This window comes from Lipophrys pholis, assembly GCF_963383615.2.
Source record: "Lipophrys pholis genome assembly, chromosome: 17".
NCBI lineage: Eukaryota > Metazoa > Chordata > Actinopteri > Blenniiformes > Blenniidae > Lipophrys > Lipophrys pholis.
Window position 1 is genome coordinate 3,403,714 of NC_137643.1, and position 16,797 is coordinate 3,420,510.

General features: G+C 41.0%; 1 protein-coding gene and 1 long non-coding RNA gene across 2 annotated transcripts; both read left to right on the forward strand.

Moving 5' to 3' along the window:
* The first annotated feature begins 424 nt into the window (after window positions 1-424).
* Window positions 425-4,445, forward strand: LOC308122539. Its single transcript, XR_013936154.1, has 3 exons — window positions 425-882; window positions 1,627-1,717; window positions 3,445-4,445. It is a non-coding gene; the product is annotated as an uncharacterized lncRNA (long non-coding RNA).
* A 392-nt stretch (window positions 4,446-4,837) lies between these two features.
* On the forward strand, window positions 4,838-16,356 carry slc9a1b (solute carrier family 9 member A1b). The gene is made up of 12 exons (XM_080484379.1): window positions 4,838-5,460; window positions 8,965-9,449; window positions 10,243-10,493; window positions 11,065-11,282; window positions 12,221-12,417; window positions 12,627-12,716; window positions 12,808-12,878; window positions 13,146-13,310; window positions 13,708-13,822; window positions 13,915-14,013; window positions 14,115-14,187; window positions 14,678-16,356. The coding sequence occupies exons 1-12, from the start codon at window positions 5,184-5,186 to the stop codon at window positions 14,917-14,919; spliced, it is 2,283 nt and encodes a 760-aa protein (XP_080340505.1). The 5' UTR covers window positions 4,838-5,183; the 3' UTR covers window positions 14,920-16,356.
* The last annotated feature ends 441 nt before the right edge of the window (window positions 16,357-16,797 follow it).

Genomic DNA, 16,797 nt, shown 5'->3' on the forward strand with positions numbered 1-16,797 from the left:
CTGGTAATTCTTTTTTGCACATGCGTGATGTCCGCTCTCTGTGTCGGTCACTTTATCTGGCCAAAATGCAGAATCGCTCAGACCCTCTGACTGCGATATATGACGTCACACACTCATCTATTTCCACATGTCTGGTAGTGCAAAACATTCAATAAAAAAATTTAGAAAATTTTATAGACAATACATTTAAACAACTTACAAACTGAAGAAAAAAAACAATAGACTTAAATCTATCCCCACTATATTCAAATCATTAAACCGTTACATGCAACCTATAGATATGTTTCTTGGAATTCTTTCTCTGGCGCACATTTATGTAATCAGCAGAGCAGCAACATCAAACCCTGAACAATCAATGCAGCAGCATCATGGAAACAAAAGTGTTAGATAACATTAAAATAACTGGAAACAAAAGAATCTGTCGGCAGATTGAACTCAGTAACAGTTAACACTCATTGGAGGAAGAAACTATTCTGGGTCCTTTAAAAGCATTTTCTTTCTTTCTTTTTTTGTTTTTTAGTTACATAAGTCACTGCAGCACATTAACACACATGTTCACTCAAGCGTGCAACATGCTGCACAGAGCTACTTTCTTCTTCTCGTCCTCTGCTCCCGTCCTTTTCACCGGCTGGATGACCAAATCATCACTGACAGGGTCAGAGCTTTTCATGTGAGGCCACCCGTCACTCCCTGGGACACTCACACTGTACAAAAGAGCAGGCGCACACACCGGAGCCTCCTCTGTGCGGCGGTCTGCATGCTGTTTGTTCAGCCTGTGCTCCCAGCCGGTCGCAGGGTGCTGAACTGCCGCCGCCGTGGATGAGGGCGAGTGTGGGTGATCGGCGCTGGGTGCTCATCAACTCTCTGAAGAGCCTTCAAACTGTGAGGATGATCATGTTTTTTTCGTGTTGTAGGGAAATCACCAAGTATTGCAAGTATTTAAGTTTAAAACTTCTCCTTGTTAGACAAATTTGCATTGTTCCAAAGTTGCTAAACAAATAGGACTTCAACTACATTATATTGTTCTGTATGCAAACAATTCACTGTTTATTCATTATATATATGAATATACTAACTTTAATATGTTTTAATAAAGAATGATGTCTGAATACATGTGATTGTTTTGCTGCTTTAGTTTTCCCAGTAATGTGGTGAAAAATTAAGTGTTGATCCATATTTGTCTGAACAAAACTCCTCTGAATTATGGCAATAGTTTATTTTGTTTTTCCAATGTATTTTTTTTCTCACTACTAAATTTAAAATTTCATTTAAGAAGGATCAAAACAATCACAATTTTAGTATTTAGTATTTAGTTTAATCTTATTTGATTGTTCCCAAAGACTCTGGTTTAGTATGATTATATAATGACATATTTTGATGACGTCACTCAGTTTACAAAGCCAATGAGCTTTGTATCATTCATTTATCATCCAGCGTATCTTCATTTGTCTTTTGTTAATTGCAGAATTTAACTATTATCCTTTAAAGATAACGTTTGAGATTGTCTTTGTTTTAACGCCTCAGCATCCAACCCCTTTAGCAAAACATTCTTCAGTTCAGAACGTTTACAATGTGCCTCTAATGACGATTGTACAAGTGATAGATTATGGTTTTCCTCTCCCACAGAAATCTGGTGTCGTTGTGTGAAAAGCTCCAGCAGTAAGAAATGATCATCAGATTGGGCCGACTGACGCCGGGATACTTTCGTCTCCTGCAAGTCAGTGTCTCTTTCTGACTGAGCGATGATGTCCATGTTTTATTCAACCAGTTGTTTTTCCTAGAGATGCCATGTGCTGTCCTTATCACTGACGCAAATAGAACAAATATCCACTAATTGTTTCATTCAAGACTTTTAAAAACACTACTTTTAAATCCTTCATACTAAAAATGGATGTTTAATAATTCAGAGAGAGGTGGTGCTTATCTCAGGAGGGTTATGTTATGTAACCTACAGACTCCACCTCACTGCTGCACGTACAGGAAGATGCAGGAATGTGAACAGTTATAGTAGATTCCTTTTGTTCCCTGCAGCAGAAACATGTTTGCTGTTAATCTTTGTGCCATTTTGTGGTGCTTTTATTGAACTCATAACATCAGCAGATCAGATACTTGCTGATTTATTATCAACCATGGTGTTATTTAAACCATTTTTTAAAGTTAGAGAAGCCTGATGGACTACAAAGCTAGAAAAGAATTGGGAGGATGAGCAATGAGTATGTTTGCAGGCACATTGTTATCCTGATTTGTTTGTTTTTTTTAGCTCTCCACATTCCTGTATACTTATACGATATGCAACCCAAACATTTCAATATCTAATTATACACAAAAAGGTAAAATACAAGAGATTCTGGGGAGGGGGGACAGTAATTTTGGGAGGTACTGAAATAAATAAGACAGTTTTTGTATTTCATGGAGACAAACCCAACGTTTGAACAGTAGTTTGGGATCTCTACAAACACAATAAGCTAAAATGTCCCTGCAATCATGAAATAGCCTCCAACAGAAACAGTATGGGAGGAAAGTGTTGCGTCTCAATTACTTTACCGGTGTGTTTAATTTGTCACCTGAACATTCACTATATTGAATATAGTGATTGTTACTATATTCTGTTACAACAAACAAGATTAAGAATGCTAAAGACGTCAATTAGAAGCTCAATACATCCAAAATACCAAATATCCCTGATTTAACCCGGGACACATAAACCTGCCTTGTTTTAAATAGTTTTTCTGAGAATTATTTTATTGATTCAAATAACTTTTTTTTCCATTGAAAGCTTCATTTATAAATATAGGTTAATCATCTTGTCAGTTTTCAAACGGCTGATCCTTCCTTTATGTGAATTTTCTGCTTTACCACTTCAGTGTTCATACTCATGCACCTTATGCAAATGGGTTTGTGTCGTACTGTGAATCGATAAAATGGCCCACGATTTTTTTTTTTTAAAAGGGAGGAATATGTATTTAATTATTCAGCTTCTGGCCCTTTTACTCACAGCCACACCAACCAGAAATGTGAGCCTCCAATCCATGTTTTTTGAATGTGGGATGGCACCAGAGTGTCTGGAGAACCCCACACATGCACAGGGACAACATGCAAACTCCACACAGAGGGACCCCCAAGTCTGGATTGAAATCCAGAAGAAGTGTGAACCACTACATCACTGTTCTCCCCCCCTAAAATCAGTCTTTAAAAAAGTGATATTTTGTTATTCCTGCAGTCGTTTGGTTGCCAGGTTGTTAAACAATTCAGACATGGATGTGACCACTGGGTTATTAATAGAAACTAAATGAATGCATAAGAAAACAAAACAACTTTTTAGTCACTGGACTCATCCTTGTATCAGAATTAGTTTCTTTTCTCAGGTCAGTACAATGAAAATGTCATCGAAGTTGCAAATGTTGACAGTCCGTCTACAAACCTGTGTTTCTGTCCCGTCTGCAGAGGCAGGTGTCAGGTGAGGTCCGGATGCAGCCGCAGGGCAGCCTCATCGACCCCCTCGCCATTACGATGGCCGCCGTGGGGGTGGGGGTGTCCGTGTACAGCACCAGGCAGATGGCAGAGAGGGTCCAACTGAAGCAGCCACATGCCTGAGAGATGAGAGAAAGTGACTCTGTGGGCGATCTGTGTGGCAGACTGTGTGCTTGTGAGCGTCAGAGGTGGTTTGTGATGGAAGAAGAGGTTTAATGTGTTTGTTGTGTCGCTGGAAGGAAAATCAAAATGTCCCAGAAGGAAAAGTGTGAGTCATTGTTCGGCGTCACCAGAAAGGTGTGTCACAAACAGTGTGAGCAAGCATAAGTTAACCTGTAGTATGATGAGAGAAGAACAGCACAGTTAATCAGGGGATGCATTTTAATGAAATAATCACTTTTCAATAATTATCGTTTCACCAGCAACACAAAATAATTTAGTGGGACATTTTCCAAATGATACTGATTTCACTTCACACTCGTGCTGTATAACTTGATGCACCAGAATCTTTTTGGGAAATCATCAATCCCCACGCTGAAACATCTCTATGACACTTTATCTAGAAGCATCTAGAAGATAAGCTTTATTTCACAAAATGTACTTCTTGTTTAATGCTACTATGGGAAATGTCTGTGAATGTAAAATGCCCAATTGTAATATTAGCCTTGTTTTGACAAAGATGTGTAAGTCGAAAATGTTCCTGAAATAAATATGATGACGTTTCCTGTGTCTGTGTGCAGAGGGATGTTTTTAAAGCGGACTCTGGTTCTCAGGTTTCATCTGTGTGGGAAGCTCACGCTGTCGGGCCACTGCACACTCTGTATGGAGCGATTCATGTGAATGAAACTCCCACAGGGGGAGTGATTTTTACTGTGAGGCTTTGCAGCATGAATGACATGCCAGGAATGAATGAATGAATGACATGCCGCATTCTTTAACATCAATAGGTGTGCAAATAAATACTATGTTACCGTACTTTTGTGGAGTTTTCACGCATCTATAATTTGCTGGATTGTTTTTTGAAGTGTGTAACTATATTATTAAGTTCAGGTTAAATTGAGAGGAATTCTGGATTTTGTTCTTTGAGTATATAACATTTACAAATCTGTAATCTACAGTCTCTAGTATCAACCGGCACAGATGGAAGAGTAAACCACTAATATGAAGTGTGTAATATGTCCAAATCGGACAAATATATATTAAATTTGAGGTTCAGCGCCTTGCTCAAAGACACTTTGACACACGGTATAGAAGAAGGTTGGGATGGATGGAGTTATTTGCAAAATATAGAACTAAAGGTTTGTTGCAGTGCCTGTGATTCAGTCCTCCCCTCCAGTAGGTGTCACTGTAATTCAGACTGCCTGTTACACCAGAGAAGCAGACAGACGTGTGTGTGTGTGTGTGCGCGTGTGTTGGATGGGAGTCACAGAGTCACGTTTGAAAGTCAGACTCTGCTGAAGTCAAACCGTCACAGCAGCGTGATGTCTCAGTGAAACCCCTTCTCCCACGCGACGTGTCACTTTGTGTTTGTTTGTTGGTTTTGCAGCGGGAGCCTCAGTCTGCTGACCAGCGATGCGTAATTGTTTCGCGCCCAGAGAGTTTGTGCGTAAAAGTGCGCTCTGCTGCGCGCCGCGCCGCGCTCGCTTCCCCGCCTATTCTCCTCTTCATCTTACTCGGGTGTAGAGCCTCGCGGCCCCCAGAGCCTCTGAGAAATGGCTGAGCTCCGTCCCTCACCGAGGCTCTCCGCCCCGGTCTGCGCCCTGCTGCTCCTCGTCGTGTCCGTGTCTTCTGTCGCGAGTCGTGACGATGTTGCGGGAATCGAGGGTTCGTGGGAAGACCCAGCCCGGTCCACGCAGGAGGAGCCGCATCACCACGGCAACTCCACCGGGCACAAGAAGGCTTTCCCCGTACTCTCCTTCAACTTCGACCACGTCAGGAAGCCCTTCGAGATCTCTCTGTGGATCCTCCTGGCCCTGCTCATGAAACTTGGTGAGTGTCACGTTGACATTAATCGATGCGCCTCGTCCAGCTTCACCCGGTCTGAAAGCCAGAGGCCCCCGATCCTTCACTCCACGGCTCTGCAGAGTTGGTTCCCAGAAAGTTACACGAGAAGTTCACTTGGATGTCAAAACTCAAATGCATGAGTGGACCCATGGATGTGAACCGTGTTGAGGTTTGAACTGCTCAGTGGGTAGGAGTGGGTTGTCTTCCAGTCATCAGGTTAATGGTTTCATCTCCAGTCTCACCCTGACCACATGCAGATTGATGAACGTGACCACAGCGTAAAGCTCTTCCGATGAAGTGGTGGAGACGTTCTACAGAAGTGAAGTTCATTTGTCACGTGCAGCATCTGTGCTGGTTGGTACTTTGTCCTCCATTAACTGAGATCTGCCAGCCAACACTCTGCTGGAATGTTTCACAGGAACATATGACGAACTCTGTAGTGGGTGCTTTCTGAGTGGAGTTTGCACTTCCTCACTCTTTACATGTGTTTTTTCTCTTTCCATGTTGACCAGCCCCCAGCATCCCCCCCCCCCCCCCACACACACACACACCCACACACACACACACACACACACACACCACCACCACCACCACCAACAACAACAACAACAACTTTTACATTAAGAAACAACAACAAAAACAAGTTGTGTTTTCAAAGTTGTTGACTGAAGTGTCACCTCTCCTGACAGCTGGTACAGACACACAACAATACGTTTCTTTTTGTAAACCACTCATAAGGGTTATCAGGCCTCGGTCAACCACAGAACGTCCTTCTGTCCATATTGTTTGAATGTGGCTCTTCAGAGGGAGCAGTTTGCTGCTTTACCACCATGTAGTGTCGTACATCATCGGCCATTTTGTTATTTTTGGGATGAGATAATGCACTTTTAAAAGGACTTTGTGATCTTTTTTTTATTTTTATAGTGTTTCCCTGAGCAGTTAAGGCAGCTGTTGTCAGGGAGAAACCTGAGATGGTTGTGTGAGAGCTTTGCAGAGAGAATATTCCCGCTGGACTGTGTGATCTTCGGCTAATAGAGTTTCCACCGATGGCTTCGGCTATTCTCGGCCTCGTGGGAGGAGCATCTGTTGACTGCAAATGTTGAGGGGCTGTTGGAGTTCATATTGAGACTAATTACATGGATGACATGAATCCTCTTTGGGGGTTTATTGTCATTTATCTCTTGCAGTGACTTTCAGATTTTAAAGAGCTGCTCTGAACCTCTTTTAGATACTTTATTCTACCACTTGGATTATTATTGTTTGTGTGAGAGTGTTTGTGTATAGTTTCAACTTTATCAGCTAATATGTAAATTGTTCAGCCTTTAGACTTGAGGATCACATTACCTGCACTTTGTGGAGCTGTTGAGCGACACCGTGTCAGGAAGCTGAGCTCTTATTGATATTTAGTTCATTCTTGGGGTGTGATTGTTTGGATTCCTGAAACAACATTAATAATACGACGACACACAACATTAAAACTATTTTCTTTTTACTGAAATAAAGGCCATTTAGCTCAATTTGAAGCTTTTTACATAATCATGTTACAGTAAATATTACATCCAATATGTATACTTCAAAAGACATTGGAAAACAAAACAAAGATTTCTCTGCTGCATATTTTATTTTGAAAAATACAGAACATTGTCTAAGATTTCTTCTGAAGGTAATTATTGTTCGCATGCTTAAACAGCATTCAAGGTTATAAAAATATTGTGGCTCAAAATATGTACTTGGATTAAAGTATAATTTTCTCCTCTGAAACACTGCTCAGAGTATTAGTTACTTATGAACTACATTTTGCGATGCCATTGTCAAACCTTCAACTCGGTTTGTTTCTCGAAAGAATTCAAAGCAGACAGACGAAGTGAATAAAGTCTCACTGATTTAAACTCAAATGTAAAGCAGGATTTTATCAGTTAAAAGGATAAAGTTATTAGCTATAAAGATAAAGTGTGATTATTAATAGAAACTGTTGGATTGAGGAGGGTTTTATGATATTGTATCGTAGGTTAAGGGGCTGAAGAAGGAGTAAAGTTACATACTTGAGAAAATACAAACCTTCTACAATTAATTGAAAACTGTAATAACCTGAATTTATTGATTCACACTCTTCTTGATGAGCTGCTTGTGTTTAATGTTGTTTTCATGCATTCCTTTTTTTTTTTGCCATCCATTTGTTGTAGTTGTAATGTTTAGAATGACTGGATCTAGGATATTTGATGATCCTCTTGTCCTCGGTGAAGCTGCAGGCTCATTAAAATGAACTTGGATGAGGATGTACTGTAGCTCCTGTCGGGTTTTTGACGACTCACCGAGTGTAAACTTGATGACTCTGATTGGCTGCCGGAGTCTCTCTTGTAGTTTTCTATTGGCTGTCACCGCCTCTGACCTCTTATCTGTGCGTCCAGCTGGCGTCTCCGAGGGCCAGCCTGACTTCCTGTCCTAATGTACTGCCCGATAACAAAGATCTCAGTGTGCAGAGTCGGGGAGGAGGCGAGGACGGCTTCACACAAGACCACAGACTGTGGAGAAAACCTGCTTCGGCCGCCTGGACCTCAGTCACATGGTCCAGAGTTCAAATGTTAAGGTCTAGTTCAGGAATGACGTGAACCAAGTGCCTGAAACTGCAAGTTTCAGCACTAGACTGCCGGCGCCTGTTTTATATCACAGCAGTCAAATCAATGAGACCATTTTAGGTTCGTTTCCACCGAGTACACATGAAATTCTTGTTTTACCCCTTTCTTTGTTCGACGGACTCACTGAGTCGAAGCTCAGAGCAGATCCATTGATCCAAACACCACGGCAACTTGTGTGATTTTTAATGAGTACATTACAATAAAGTGTTTTTAATGCTGTCGTCGTAAACTGCTGCTGTGATGCAACAGCAGCAATATAAAAGATCAACTGATGAAATATTAATGTCCTGCAGGGAGTTTGTATGAACACGTTCTCATTTCCGTATGATCGGCTCTGTGAGCGACTGAGTTTTGGGGCAATTAGTTTTCTTGTATTTGAGTTTGACGGTCTGTCTCTTGATTACACAATCACACCTACGGGTTTTAGAGTCACTGTTTACACTCAAAGTGCATGTTTTTGTACCTGGGGAAAAATGTGAGAAAATCCTTGCACGCATAGAGAGAACAAACTAAACTCTGGACTCGAACAAGACATTTTCTCAAGAAATCAAACCCAATGTGACATTTTTCACTCTTTTTCAGAGTTCTGAAATACTTGGGGATTTAAAGTGTCCATGGGGTTTATTAACGAACATTTAAAAAAACCTGAAACTATCTATGTTTTTCACATTTCATTGTTCAAATAGTTCACGAAATGAATGTGAAAAACACAGTATTTATATTATTATGAGACGTGTTTGGCAGAAGGAATCATTCAGCATTCAGATGTTTGCTCATAGTTTAATTGTCTGATTAGTGTCAGCTCTATTAGCAGAAAGCCTTGATTAAGTGCTTCTCTGTCTCGTCTCTGCAGGGTTCCACATTATCCCCAGAGTGTCGCACATCGTCCCAGAGAGCTGCCTGCTCATCGTCGTCGGCTTGCTGGTGGGCGGCGTCATCAAAGCTTTGGATGAAAAGACGCTGGACTCCTCGGTCTCCACGGCCCCCGTCCTCGACTCCAAGCTCTTCTTCCTGTACCTGCTGCCCCCCATCATCCTCGATGCCGGCTACTTCCTGCCCATCCGCGCATTCTTGGAGAACATGGGCACCATCCTGGTGTTCGCGGTGGTGGGCACGCTGTGGAACGCCTTCTTCATCGGCGGGATGATGTACGCCGTCTGCCAGATTGAAGCAGCCCAGCTGGGCGGCGTGGACCTGCTGTCCTGCCTGCTGTTTGGCTCCATCATCTCGGCCGTGGACCCGGTGGCCGTCCTGGCCGTGTTCGAGGAGATCCACATCAACGAGCTGCTGCACATCCTCGTGTTCGGGGAGTCGCTGCTGAACGACGCCGTCACTGTGGTGAGAAATCCATGTTTTTAGGCCCGGAGGGTTGAGGAGCTCCCTGGGGACCCATCACTCCGAGGACGAGTAGTTAAGGTTAACTATGAATCAGACAGGTTAAATGTAGAGAACTAATGCCTCGACAGAGTTAATAAACTATGTTTTCTTTCTTTCTCTTTACATTCATTTATTCAAACATACATGCGGGCATACAAACGTGTGTACTGGTCATAAAATGTAGAATGAGTGGAGCTTTAGCCTGTTTTCCTGGGATAAATTCAACTTTCTAGATGTTTGCAGTTCTTCCAGGTCCAAGTAGTTTTGAGGTTGATGAACTGAAGACGCGATAACGTTGCCGCAGTATTACGAAAACAATATGAGCCTGAGGTTTGTTCTTCTGCAAAACAATGATCTTTATCTTGGCCCAGGTTTACGCCCACTGTGACAGCGTCATAAGGTCTTTTTTTTTGTTGTCTGTTTGTTTTATGCATCTGCAGTTCTCACCAGCAAACGTTTGGAAAAGCTGTTTGCTGACTTTGTTTTTTTTTTTTTATTTCTCCATGTTTTTCTGACTTTTGCCCCGTGGCCACCAAGTATGAAATAATTGCAGCTTTCAGTCGATTCAAATAATTGAATTAGTCAATCGCATAATTTTGACTTCATCACACTTTTCTTTTATAACTCTAACCCCACATTGTGAGGATCAGAGTAAAACTCTTAATGACGTCATAGAATCATGCTTCTTTTTTTGTATTCCAGTTAATTCAACAGACAACACATCTAAAGTGTGAACTCCTGCTTCTCTCCTCAGGTTCTGTATCATCTCTTCAAGGAGTTTTCTCAGGAGGGGACCGTGACGGTCGCGGACGCCCTCCTCGGCGTGGTCTGCTTCTTCGTGGTTTCGCTGGGCGGAATCCTGGTGGGCGTCATCTACGGCGTCCTGGGAGCCTTCACCTCCCGCTTCACCTCTCACACTCGCGTCATCGAGCCTCTGTTCGTCTTCCTCTACAGCTACATGGCTTACCTCTCGGCCGAGGTCTTCCATCTGTCGGGAATCATGTCGTGAGTAGGCCAGCCCTCTGTCTAACGTAGGAACCTGTAGAAACTCTCCTATTTCCTGGCAACTCAGAAAATTATCACATTTCACATGTGATCGGAAGGAGGACTTGTAAAACATTGTGAATTATACATTTGTAGGTTAAATAGTTATTTATATTGGTGAAAGAAGGGATAATTTAACAGCTACTGTTGGCTTAAGGGAATTTATTTTATGATGCCAAGCTTTGTTAGATTTCTCGGCTCTGCTGTCAAACAGATGGAATAAAATATCTTTATTGCCACTTTAACAAGTACAACCAAATTTAATCTGTACATCACACATCATCATACATACACTAAAAGCATTGTAAAATCCACTGAAAGCCCCGAACAACAAAAGTAGAGGTCATTGTGCCATTAAAATGAGAATTTTTAAACACAATGCAAATCAAATGGTGATTGATGGGTTAAGCCTTAACAGTTCAGATTAAATGTAAAACTGTTGTCTGAATGAGATTTTAAACTTAAAGTAACGTTTATCAAATCTCACCTCTTGTTAGTGATTCACATGTTTGTTCTTCTGTTTCCTTTCCAGTTTGATTGCGTGTGGCGTGGTGATGAGGCCGTACGTTGAGGCCAACATCTCCCACAAATCTTACACCACCATCAAATACTTCATGAAGATGTGGAGCAGCGTGAGCGAGACGCTCATCTTCATCTTCCTGGGAGTTTCCACCGTGGCCGGTCCGCACGTCTGGAACTGGACCTTCGTCATCTTCACGGTGTTCCTCTGCCTGGTGTCCAGAGTGTTGGGTCGGTACCACAAACAATTCAAATGAGACAACAACAAAAAGTTGGAATCCACGACAGTGACATGGATGAAGCAGTTCACAAGCAGGGCGGATTTAATTGAATCTCATTTTAATTCTATTTCTCATTTTGTATAGTTGTCACAATTAGTCTTAAAGTTTTAGGGTGTTGCATCACATTTACTTTCTAATTTGGCTTCATCAAAACTCAAATCTTTCACTTTTATAATTAAAAACAAGACATATTCTTCTAAATTGGAGGTAGTTGTACAGTTTAATTTTCACCTTTGTTGATTAACTCTCGCGAGCTAAAGATTACAGATGTTCTTGGTACTACAGTATAGTTTTTTTAAATTAAAAACAGTCATAATTACTCATTTAATGAGTCAATCTCAAATTATAATTAATATATTTTGAGCCAGTGATTATTGCTAAATTTTCTTAAACTAAATATATTTTGTTTGGCAGCTGTAGTAGTAGCTTCCGATTCCTAATATTGATATTATTATTTTTTAATCAAACACTTTTAATGTAATATAAAATAGCATGTGATAAGATTCAAGGGTCAGATAGTTTGATTCTTTAACTGTCATTATAATTATTTTCATTAACTCAACTGTTGAATAAATCGTCATTAAGTCCATTGTTTAACTTTTTGTCAAGCTATTTATCAATTGTTCTTTAATGAAATGATATACATTTTTGTTTAGTGGTGAAACAAACACGAATCACCAAAGAAATTGGCAAATTCTCCAAATTGACGAGTGGGTTTAGTTTTTCCAATTATTGTAAAGTTTAAATTGAATATTTTATTGTCATTAGACATTAATAGTATGAAAAGGCATCATTGGGGAAGCTTGAATGTGCTCGTACAGCATTAATAACATTCTTATTGAAGGTTTTTACGTCTTGTCCACCAAACATTTTTCCTGTGCTTTTCAGGAGTCGTTGGTCTCACGTACATCATCAATAAATTCCGCATTGTGAAGTTAACCAAGAAAGACCAGTTCATCGTGGCCTACGGTGGCCTGCGAGGTGCAATTGCCTTCTCGCTGGGCTTCCTGCTGACCGACAATCAGATGAGAACCATGTTCCTGACGGCCATCATCACCGTCATCTTCTTCACCGTGTTTGTGCAGGTGACAACTTTTTTGAGCCAAAAAAATCTGATTTGTTTTTATCAAAGTGATATACTAATTGTATGTTTGTTTGTTTGTTGTTGTGTTTGATCCACCATACGAAGTGATTAACGGTCTCACGGCAGTCAGAAGAAGTTGCTTTTCAGATAAATGTGTCCAGTGTTTGACGTTAGACGGGCTTGTGTTTTTACTGTTTCTACTGTCTTCAGGGAATGACCATCAAGCCTCTGGTGGAGCTTCTCGCTGTGAAGAAGAAGAAGGAGAGCAAAGGATCGATAAATGAGGAGATTCACACACAGGTGAGAAGTGCAGATATTATTTAGTTCGTATGAGACTTAATAAAAAACATTTCTGTTCTTCTATCCTGTGAAACTGGTTAACTGCTTCTAGTTTCTGGATCATCTCCTGACTGGAATTGAAGACATCTGTGGTCATTATGGACATCATCACTGGAAGGACAAGTACGATTTTAATGATGTGTTTCCTCCTTTTTTCTTTTGACAATTCAGTATTTTTTATACCAAGTGTCTTAAAGGTCATCAAATATTAAAAATTAAAAAATTCTGTACTCCAGAAAGCAGCTAAACTTTTATTTTCCAACACTGAAACGATTGAGTCTACTGACGGAGTAGCTTCGGTCACCATAAGCTGGGAACGTGATGTCATCAAAACCACTTTTAAATCACAGCTTCTGAACAAATATTCTCCAACATTTCCGGTGCGTTCAGGCTGAATCGCTTCAATAAGACCTACTTGAAGAAGTGGCTGATCGCAGGCGAGCGCTCCAGCGAGCCGCAGCTCATCTCCTTCTACAACAAGATGGAGATGAAACAAGCCATGATGCTGGTGGAGAGCGGGAGCTCGGCCAAGCTGCAGTCGCTCGTCTCCATGCAGTGAGTGTCACTCGTGAACCGTCACTTACTTTTGCAGCACACCACTCTGAAAGTTCAATTTGAAATTTAAGTTTAACCTCCCATTTTGTTCTTGTTTGGAAGGAAAAAAAAGCTATCCTTTAAAGTTAGTTTTGTTCAGTTGTTACGAAGAAGTTTGCTCTGACATACCTACAAATATGAATCCAGTGACACTGAATTGGATAAAGTCATATAAAAGATGGATGGATGAATGGAAAGTTTATTACTCTGTGCCTCCTGATGCATCACAATCCTACAAACTGTGGAACCATGATTTAATCCTCTCGTTCTTCAGGGTGGGCAACAAAGTACAATATATGTCCTTCAAAAATGGTTCAGCTTTGCCTGCATCAAGTGATTTTGATGCTTTTTCCAACAGAAACATTCAGCCTAAAGAGCCGGTCAGACGCCGCGTGATACCGAGCATCTCAAAGAGCCGTGAAGAGGAGATCAGAAAGATGCTGCGAGGAAACCTGCAGAAAACCCGACAGAGGGTGAGCGGCGCGGGGTTTGTTTCTGATGGTGCAGCATGAGAGTCCTAAAACGTCGGGGATGTTTCCTTTCATTTGTGGTTTTTGCCCCCCAGCTTCGCTCGTACAGCAGACATGACCTGATGGTCGACCCGTTCGAGGACGACATGAGCGAGGTCCGCTTCAGGAAGCAGAGGGTGGAGATGGAGAGGAGGGTGGGTTTCGCCGCAGACTGACAAGAATCTACACATTTTAAAGCTTTGATGCTCGAGACAATTCGTCTGGCCGCGCCAACATGCTTCTATCTCACCGACAGATGAGTCATTATCTCACAGTACCTGCAAACCGACAGGAGACGCCGCCCGTGAGGAAAGTGGGGTTTGAAAGAGGTGTGTTATTTTAAAGTTTAGCGAGAAAACAACCTGTTGCTTTTTTAGAATTGGGGGGGGGTTCTGGCAGGAGAAACCACCTTTTAATTGTAGAGGAAAAAATATAAAGAAAGGACTGCAGTGGTGATTAATGGCTTCTTTAGAAATGATAGTAGAGACAAATTCTCATGCTTTAATAAGCTTTGGTGCAAAACTTCGAGTCTTAACAGTCATAACAGTTTCAGACTATATAGAAAGACTTACCTGACATTTTAAATGAAAAGCATCTAATTAGGTTGGAAACAATCTTTTTTTATTGATTATGTACCACAACAGATATTGACAATAATCTTGGAAAAAAAACACATGGTGGGAGACAAAGTTGACTTTGACAATGAAAAAGCTTCAATGAAAAAAATTTGATATATATATATATATATATATATATATATATATATATATATATATATATATATAAAATTAAAATAATGAGTCTGTGTTGCTTCTCCAGAGCACAAGGTCTACACTTATGATGACAGCGAGAGCCCCAGGGGTCCCACCACTCCCCGCTCCCCCGCTGCCCTCCACCCCTTGATCCAGTCACCTCAGAGGCCTGATCAGAGCGCGTCAGTGCGAATAGAGAGTGACTCTGCACAGAGGGCCGCTGAGCCAGACGACCAGGAGGAGCAGCTGAAGATGATGCGCTGCCTTAGCGACCCCGGCCCGAACAAAGAGGAGGAGCGGAACGGATAAAGTCCCACCGGGATGAAGCACATTGACAGTACTTGAAACCTGATCAGCGAGTGGAGGTCTGTTAGATGGAGGGGGGGGGGGGGGGGCTGCAGCAAAGCTTAATATTTGTCATTTAAAGTGTTGTGTCTGTTACATGTGATTATGCAAGTGGATTTTCTTTAAACAGTTTTTCACAAGTTTCATACATTTTTATTATCATGTACCATTCAGTATTACCAAAGCCTGCACAATGGGATGTTTACTCATAATATCTGGCTTCTTTTACAACCTGAAAGGTATTTTGTATATCAACATATCGGTGGTCTGCCCCTGAGCAACAGGATGGGACTTGAACCCAGATCCCTGACGTTCAAGATAAAGACTGACTTAATGAGATTACGTCGTGAAACACAAAGTTACAAACCGTAATCTGACAGGACCGTGTGTAGTGTAAAAGTACAGTCTGAGGTGAAAACAGTCTCCCTGATGCCATCACTACCCAAATATAAAGTATTGCTGAGAAGCTTCCTTTGTAATTTCATGGTATCCAGATGATAAACCCTGCCCACCTTTCTTTCAGAGAGGCCTTTGGAATGAGGATTTAATAAGTATCAGTGACCCAAAGCAACGCGGTCGGGATGGGTTTAGGAAGACATTATTTGCCTTAGTTAAGTAAAGGAAAAGTATCAACCTCCAAACATTAAGAATATACTTACTTTGTGGAGATGTGCAGTGCTTGCATTTTTCACAAGACTTGTGTTTGATTCCTCACAAAACGTAATGAATCAAGTCAGCGGTGTCCGGTCTCTGTCCTGGAGAATTGCTGTCTGGCATATTGCCAATGTCCCCCAGCTTCATCACACCTGAATCTAATAAGTGTGTCTGCACCCGGCAGCACAACAACCCTGGAGCCTCACCGGGGTTCTATTAGTCAAGCTGTTCAGCAAAGGCATCGCTTTAAAATAAAAAATCTTTTATACCAAAGTTATTAAAACTGTTTGGAAAAGAAGAAGACGTGGCAGATATTGTTATTGACCGAGTTCTGTGATTAAGCTTGTCACTGTGTTTATACTGGCACGATTTATCTGTTGTTTTTTTTGTTCTCAGGGACTGAAACAGACAGCTTCATAATGTGACTAATGTATTCAAGCTTCAGTTTTTTATTTTACTTTGTCAAAGTAACCAAGTTGTTATATGTGAGTATTCTGGAGATAAAAAAAAAAAAAAAAAGCTTTATCTCATGCATTCCTGCAAACTGAGCATGCCGAGATGACTAATGGAGACATTATGGACTCTTCATGTCTGCACTTCACAGCACTTGACTGCCTAATCTTTTTCTGCCTGCACATGTTTGCCTTAAAATGTTATGCTTATTGTGTCTATTTTTATATTTTGCAAAATAAAGAATGTGTTAAAGTTGTAAGCGTTTGTCTTGAAATAAAGGCAGGGAGTGTTGACAGGATGACCAAAATAATTGATGTAAATGGGTTGTATCTTTTAAATATTTTACAACTGTAAATCACAACCATGTACAGAGTACTTAATATACCTTCTTTGCCCTTGTGGACAAAGAAGGTATATTAAGAAATACATCTTGAGATGTACATGACCAGAAATACATTGAATGGCAACGAAGTAAAATACATTGGATGGAAAGAAAACTACAAAACTCCAAAGGAAATGTCCTGTAATCATGAGGTTACAGGATACATGTATGTAAAATGGTCAACAAATAGCCCACTTAAAAGCACAAAACAGCCTTTAATAGTGTTTTGTTTTGAGTTTTTCATTCTGGACATCACAGTGACATATGTCGGGTTCCTTTTACATGTGTCTGCTGAGAGGTGTGTTTGAGCATCCTTCTAGGACAAACTGAAAACTCACACAGGGAATAACAGG